General features: G+C 33.2%; 1 protein-coding gene across 2 annotated transcripts in view; it reads right to left on the reverse strand.

Moving 5' to 3' along the window:
- Positions 1-631: 631 nt before the first annotated feature.
- LOC130635619 (uncharacterized) overlaps positions 632-8,295 on the reverse strand; it is a 102,016-nt gene continuing 94,352 nt past the window's right edge. The window contains exons 1-9 of one of the 2 annotated variants that reach the window (XM_057444997.1): positions 7,649-7,777; positions 7,144-7,257; positions 6,942-6,979; positions 6,803-6,823; positions 6,246-6,446; positions 5,566-5,683; positions 5,173-5,276; positions 4,774-4,947; positions 632-1,788 (exon numbers count right to left, since the gene is read on the reverse strand). In XM_057444997.1, the coding sequence (XP_057300980.1) occupies positions 1,750-1,788; positions 4,774-4,947; positions 5,173-5,276; positions 5,566-5,683; positions 6,246-6,446; positions 6,803-6,823; positions 6,942-6,979; positions 7,144-7,237 (789 nt within the window). In that variant the 5' untranslated portion in view covers positions 7,238-7,257; positions 7,649-7,777 and the 3' untranslated portion in view covers positions 632-1,749. Of the gene's footprint in view, positions 1,789-4,773; positions 4,948-5,172; positions 5,277-5,565; positions 5,684-6,245; positions 6,447-6,802; positions 6,824-6,941; positions 6,980-7,143; positions 7,260-7,648; positions 7,778-8,295 lie in introns of those variants that run through there. The other variant, XM_057444998.1, reaches the window with a different exon arrangement.

Genomic DNA, 8,295 nt, shown 5'->3' on the forward strand with positions numbered 1-8,295 from the left:
CATGCTTATTTTTGAATTTAAACTTCCTCTGACAATCAAGTAAGCCAACGACTTGAAATTCACAAGAATTAGATAACTGAATGTTTTTCCTCCCATTTTCTTATTGTTAAAAAAAACCTTACGAACTAAGCTTTTTTTTCAACCGACGAAATTTTTAAACACAGCGAATGTAGCGCTCGTCATCATCACGCTGAGCTTAACCGAAATACCAAATATTGTGGGCACAGTTTCTAATAAACCACTTCTCGCATTATTTCCGATGATAAAGAACTAACCTCACACACTTAGTCCTTGTAGATGGTTTCACTTAGTCATATGCCATATATTTCGTTTGTTTCTAAGTGGACTTTCTGAGTGTGGGGGAAAGCTTGGATCGAGTTTGTACTTAATTCGTTCGAGTACGCTCTTCATCCTTACATGCTAACGCCACACATTTCGATGTTGCTTTTTCTCTTTTTGCAACTTTCTCGAATATTTAGATTTTTCCTCAACGACCTTATTTCTTTTTCATTCGATTCAAAAACGCTTTTGTTTATGTTGTCCAATGAAAGAGAACTTAAATTTGTCACGTGGCTCAACATGTTAAAATGCCCGCGATTTTCGAAAAGTGTCTGTCAAAAATTTTTCTAACTCGCAAAAAAACAAATTTTAATGTTACCATGAGATTCTACTTATATACATTCATGTACAACAAAAAAAAGCTAAATAATATACGCTATATAAAGATGTGTAAATGCAGAAATAAAAAAAATGCATAGCGATAATATCAAAACAAAAACGATCAATAAAGGCACGCGTGATAAAAGCTGTCAAGGGTATCAGAATTGTTGTGAATTGTCAAATCGTGTGCACAGAATTACACAACGTGTTTTTACCACTTTCCCGTTTTATTTTCCTTCCGTCCAGTTAATCAAAAAAGCATTGATCAAAACAAGAAACGACAGCGCAAAACTCCCGGAAAAATCAGCTCCATTACAGAGATTATTGAACCATAAAAAAACATGCTAACGAAATAGAGACTGTAAAAATCACCTTTCAAGTTGGACAAGCTCTAGGTTTTAACTTAACGCAGCAGTTTAAATTAACTCTCACTTACGAGGGTAGCTCTTACAAAACTAGTAAAAAAACAACAGAACAACCTCGTCCCCAGGGCTCTCTTTCTCTTTCTGACAATCTCGAACGGAGAGAAGAAACAGAGCCCTGGGAACGAGGTTGACAACAGCAGTAACACCAAAAAAACATTGACACAATGTTCCGATATAATTACCTGACATAGAAATCGAGAAATATAATTGGTTAAAAATGACGCAATTAAGAACCAATCGGACGCTTTATTGATCTATCATCAATGGTAATTTTCAACATATTACTATTTAATTATCGACGTCACACTAGTTCAGCCTACCACAGTTTTTAAAAACGATTATACCGTACACGCCAAGAGAATATTTTTACATTTTTAATGAGCTGGAGTATGCCCACTGTTTATTTTGTAAAAAGCAAGAAAATCAGTCATTAAAATACTCACGTCTAACAAAACAAAAGAAAGAAAACGACAGCTTAAGAGCCACTCAACATCCAAACGATATCATCGCTACGCACTGACGTCATCACACTCACTCACGGTGACTAAATTTAAACATATACTACAATTCTATTATATACATTCGAAATATAACGGAGATCCAGACAATATCAGTACAATACAATATCACTTGTTGGTGTCCAAAACCATTTTCGATGACGTCATTAATGTATAGGTTTGTAAGTGTGCCCACTGGGACTATACTATAACAAAACAAAAAAATCACATATGAAGCATAATATCATTTGAGTAAGACAATTACATATAGAAAAAAACGTGATCAGGCGGTGCACATTTAATTTACTTGTACAACAGTTAAAATCGCATAGATGCAAGTTTAAAAACATTTAATAAAAAATTTAGCTGACCATTCAATTTGCAATGTCAGAAAAGAAAATTAGAAGTTTTTTACGTAAGATTTTCCTCTTCTGGGTTGGTCGTGAGAGAAAAAACCCTTGCAAGGGTTTACAAGTGATAAATGAATATATGTAGTTTAAATATCGTATTTAGATACTAAAGATGTAATTACTTTTTTAAAAGAGACTACTACAGCTTAACCTGATTTTCAGAGCATTTAGATTTATGGTTTTGATTAGTTAAAGTTAATGTTTTCTACTTGTCACGCGGTGCTGTAAAATTTTTTTCATCGACCACACTACTCAAATTTATGAATGATTTATCATTTAAAAGTCAATATAGCAATCATCCTTGTTCAGCTTCACGAGAAAAAGTATCAGCATTTTCACGGGCAATTAAACAAGCTTTGATGAAAAAATCAAGCATGAAAAATCTGGTATCAGTTGACACTTCCTTATAAACATATCAACCCACACGACGCGTTTTGCTTTGCTTCCTTTCATCAGAAAACACGTTTAACGCCTTAAGGAAATTATTGTGTCCATCAAGCGATACATGACTCAAATTTAGAAGAAATTTAAAAGGCGTTTTCTATTATAATAATAATCAGATATTCCAAAGAAGTGATGTTTTTAAAGTTACTCTATCCCAGGTATGATGAAAAAGATCGTTTTTGAAACTTACTAGTTCAGATTTTGATGAACTACGTTGAAATTAACAGAGACACAAAGATTGTAGCAACATAGTAGGCAAAAAAACTCCCCAGAAATTGCAAATGGATGTAAAATCTTAATGACTGAATAAAAAGTTTATAAAACAAATGTCTCAAAAACAACCTACAAATAAAGGAAAAATCGCTTTATTTTCTGCCCTCGTTAACATGAAGAAGGCAAATATAAATTATGCGTAACACGACATCAATAGTAAAAGTGTTTTTCCCTTCCCTCAACCAGAAACTTTAACAAAACTCTATTTTTAATGATTTAGCTTATCACAGTAACAAAAAAATAAATAGAAATAAACAAAGTTACATGAAAAAGTAAGAAAAGAACTTCGTGTTTTTTCTTTTTTCTTACAAGCATAAGCACCCTTACAGGAAGGAAAATGTTTTGTAACTGATGCCCGCCTGTTTTTAATAATTTCTAAGCAAAACTGCAATTGTAGTATGATTCAGTGGTTATCCATTATTTTAAATAGGTGTCTAATCGGCCGGACACACCCATTTACATATAAAAACACGTACGCACCTCTTTGTTTCAATTTTTTATCCCCTTCCCTAGTAAGCCTAAATTACGTTTTAATCTGGTTTTTCTACAGATTCAACGCGATAAAATATAATTAGATTTGCGTAGACGTCATCTACTATTTTTAGCAAATTGATTCTCAAGAGATTGCTAAAACGTGTTACGAAAAAATTAAATACGCATTCAGTTTAATATCTGCTAAATCGGTTTAATTTTTATTTTGGTTTAAAGTGCTGAGTCATAAAACGGAACAAATAAATAAAGGTCATGCGTTAAATTTACATATTATTTATTTACTTGTCCAGTAAGCAGGAAATAAAACCCTATTGTAAAAATACGTGAATGGGTTCTTAAAATAATTTAACAAAGTAGTAAAAACGCACGGAAAAATCTTGACGAAGAATTGGTGCTTAATAGTGTAATCTAGGCCTTAAGTCATACATAAGATTTTATCGGGTAATCGAAGCGCTTAAAAATAAATAGCAATTATCTGTATAACCTAACCAGGGGGTGTTTTGAAATTTGAAATTTTATTTATTTACCCAGGATAGCCTCTTCAGTTCCTATTGGTACTGCTATCAACGAGGGTCCTGCAAAGGGGTCCTAGCGCATTTAAAGCTCCCATTTGAGCTACGAAAGTCGTGCAAGCACAGCAATCGCTCAATTAGACAACCGCCTAAGATATCAATCCTATTCTCATGCTGATCGCTAAGCAGAAAGGATAGATTCACACTTTTATAGTCTCTGGCATGACTCGGCCGGGGTTTGAACCCAAGACCTCTCGCACTGGAAGCGAACGCTCTACCACAAGGTTACCACAAGGCTATTTTTAAGAATTTCAAGCTGTTTTGGCAATTTTGAGGTGTTTCGCAAGGTACGCCAAGGTTCCTTCAGAAGACAAGCAAAATAACTAGGTATGCATTAAGTAAGGTAAAAAATTTCTGCAGGACATTTACACTCACAGAGAGTTAGGTATTTTAAAAGCTGCAAACATGTTTCTACGAGAGAATTGATCCTTCCTCAATACGTCACCTTGAATTTATAACAAAAAAATCCTTACAAATTTTTGCATCTTAGAATACACAATCAACAAATTACTTCCTATAGATCACTTTCCGCGTGACGTAGTTGTTATGAGTTCATTTTGAGAACAATGGGCATGCGCGCACTTTTGTGTAGGTAAAAAAGCAGAACTAAAATGGTTATTAATAAATATTAAAGATTTTTGGGGATAGCATAAGATCCAAGAGGAACTGGAATTAAATTTTAACTATATTTTACTAATTCTTCCTAAAAAATTTCACCAATTTTGAGAAAATATTTCCTTTTTTGGATGGATTTTTTTGATTACTATGGTCTGTAGTTTATTTTTTCTACCTACAGAAATGTTTGCGCATGTGCAGAAAAAAAACAAAAAAAAAACACGCAAACTTTTAACTTTTGCAAACATTGGTAAGTGATCTGTGGTACAGATGATTATTAAGGCCATAGCATCCAAATTAAAATTCTTTTATCTCTTAAGTGTCCTCGCGTTTGAGGATGCTTAAAAGCCTGATTGGAGATTTTCAAACGACAATTAAAACTTACCACTAAGTGTACTTCGAACAACGAGTTCAATCCACCGCTAGTCACTTGCGGTGCTGGTACAAGATTTTGTTGTTGGTCCACACCGACATATTGACCAGTCATGTCGTGTTGAAAGGTGACGTAATGACTCATTGTTTCGTGTAGTTTAAACGTGCTTGCTCGATCACCCACACCCTACATAAAAAGAATGAAGACCGGAGTTGTTAGAAGGGGCGAATATTTGAGGCAAACAAATTAATAGCATTAGTGACTTTGAATTAGAAGGTACAAGAGTAAAAAAGATCTTAAAAGACAATGTGAATGGATGGAAGGGAATATCAGCGACAGAAGGTTTTTTGATGGCAATAGCAACGCCCAGTTTTTCTAACGAATTCAACGGCAAAGGGAATGTTTACATACCGTTGCAGTAGTGCGACCACCTGCGTTCGCCAGATGATATTGTGGAAATGCACCATTACGTAGGATCACTTTATTTTCCCATCGATTTACAACCAACCAATGACCTAAACAAAAAGTGTAAGTCTGATTAAAATACAAATCAGGTACCATGAATAATAACCGTGAACTAAATAATTTCCTTCTCAAATATAAATGTGAAGACCTGATTCCTGTTATTTTTACAGGGTATGAAAAGTTTGAAATACGACACAAGTAAAAAGAAAAAACGTGTTTACTATATATTATACATTTTTTGTAACCAACCAAAAAGCCCTATACATACATCCAAAGAAAATGCGAAAAAAATAACACAAAGTAGCATTGGAATCACATCAATCATCACAGAAAACTCACAGGAGTAGTCGAGTCCAAGAGCACCTCTTCCATCCAAGTTACCATCAGGCAAGCAACGTAAACAACCTTTACTAGCTTTGCTCACCAGTTGAATACCACTACCTGGTAAGAAGCAGTTCTAAAAAATGAAGAATTTTTGTGAGAAAGTTTTGGCGCTGACAATGAAATATAAACTGAAACAATAACCCACTGCAAAAGCAACAGCGTGCAAGGGAAATACATGAAGTACTGTCCACAAAGAATTTATGTTCGATTTACTAACATTGTATAAAAAAGTTTTTAACTTTCCAAAAATGTAAAAACAATCCACATGATTCGTAATGGATGTACTGCAGCGTTTTTAAAAATATGCCGAGCAATTGTCACTTTCCTAGAGACAGCTGCACGAAGTTTATAACTAACCGTTTCTTTTAAAAATAAAAATAACACCACATGTGACAGGTACAAAAGCAAGTCATCTCTATAACAATAGCCGTATTCTGTCTGTCTGTCCGCAACAAAGGGACGTGTACGGGCACACAAAATAGTGTGTAATTTAAAGACGGATGACCCCATGAATATTTCCACGGGTTAACGATTAGTCTGTTTAATAACAGCAGCAAGTTTTTGAAATATTTTTTTGTAAACGTATAACCACACATATATGTACAAACACAATCACCACATAGCTATCCACTTACCAATAATGGACTAGTAGCTGTTCTGTCAGCTTCATCTTTAAAACCCTTTGCAGCATCACCAGCTAAATTCGCACTAGACTTAACAATACCAGCTGCAGCACCTCCCACCGAGCTTGCTAATGATGAAGCTGATTTACCAGAGCCCTTGACCAGCTGCCCACCAGAACGGAAAGCAGATGCAAACGCTCCACCAACACCACTCTGAATAATAACAGATGATTATAAAATACAAAAGCAAAAAAGTTTCATGTTAGCTCTCAACATATACACTAGCCCTGTTTTAATCTTTTTTAATAAAATTTCAAAATTCGACAAATTTACATAAATTGCATCTTGAATATAAACCAGAAACAAGCCACTCATGTAACAGTTCATTTTTACTTGTACCACACCTGCGCTATCTCAATTTAGGATTGTTATGTGTATACACATCAAAGATGACATAGCGAATACTAATGCAGAGATTTTCCCTTTTTCTTACTTCTTAATTTTTTAGAAGTTACTTTTATTATACAGAAACAACAAATACTCAAAAAAATTAATAGAAAGTCACTTACAGCAAGTTTTTCAGAGTGACTCTAAAATGAAAACAGTAGATGAATGTTATACTTCATGAACTAGAATATTGATTATTCTAAAAAAGACCAAAAAAAAAAAAACGTCATTTATTATAGAAACTAGTTTAAGGAGGTCTACCTTTTGTTGTGGCTGAACATACACTGGTTGTGGTGGATCTAATGAAAGACCACAGAGAAATTACAAGAAAATAACAAAAAGAACGAAGAGTAATATACAAGTTGGCAACATCAACAACAACAATAGCAAACGTACAACTTAAATGGCAAAGAAAACAAACAAACAAACAAACAACATTGAAGGACATTTTGCTTGAACTTACTTTGAATGATAACATTATGCTGCATAGGTTGTTGCGGTGGATATGCATATCCAGGAGCAGTTGGTTGGCCATAATATGGTGGTGGTTGGGCCATTTTTTTATATTTTTAGTCTACTAAGAATGCAAGAAACTAAATTTACATTTAACACCATTTGAGTATTAATCCTTAAATAGATTAATAAAATTAATAAAAATGAATTTTACACCCAATATTTTTGGCACTTTATATCAAATAAAAACTTAATTTATTTTTTCAATTATTTGTGTAATCTATGTAAAAAAAAAAATACCACAGCCATGATAATAAGAGATTGGAACAATAGGACCAATTCTTTTTAGGAATCATTCGTTATTTGCTAAAGTTAAGAATTCTAGACTTAAATGGTCGCAATGAATAAATTACAATAATCATACAGAAGAATATAAGTTGACATCATGCTGGGTGGTCATGTAGAAAGCAACAGTAGTAACATTAATGAACAAAAATTGACCTAACAATTCCTACCTTGTCATTACACAACAACTTTATCTAGCTAACAAACTTCACCTAGCTTTTTTCACAATTCTATTCAAATCCAACCAACTTATAAACTTTATGTCAAAATCTATCTACATTATTTTATTCTTAATGCTTCTATAAAAATTTAATAACTTTCTCATGTTTTATTCATTAAGTAGATTACTAATTTTTTTCTAAGATATTAAGCTGTGCTTAATTAAAAGCAACTGCAGTCTAAAAAGAGTTTAAAAACAAAAATCAAAACACTGGTTGAAGGTTTTTGAAAAATAGGTAAAAAAAAGTAAGAGGTAAAAAGTAGGAAAAGAGTTTATGCATTGCATAATTAAGTATTTTATGCTGTATTAAGAACTTCAGCTACAAGTATGATATAGTAACTAGCTTAAAACATTACGTCAACACAGAAGGAGTGTTGTGTCTCTCCTTCATGCTAATTAATACAAAATCACAAAAAAGAGTTAAAACTTGATTCTAAAAGGTTATTTAAAATATTCACTTCCCCAAATAAACTCTTATTTTCTTCTACAACTTCCTCCTCTTCAAAGCAGATACACAAAACAATAAAAATCTAGAAAAGAAACCACACGTAAGAAGAGTGAATAAATATGCTAGCTAATCAAAACTCAATTGCTGAC

This window comes from Hydractinia symbiolongicarpus, chromosome 3 (genome assembly GCF_029227915.1).
Source record: "Hydractinia symbiolongicarpus strain clone_291-10 chromosome 3, HSymV2.1, whole genome shotgun sequence".
Taxonomy (NCBI): Eukaryota; Metazoa; Cnidaria; class Hydrozoa; order Anthoathecata; family Hydractiniidae; genus Hydractinia; species Hydractinia symbiolongicarpus.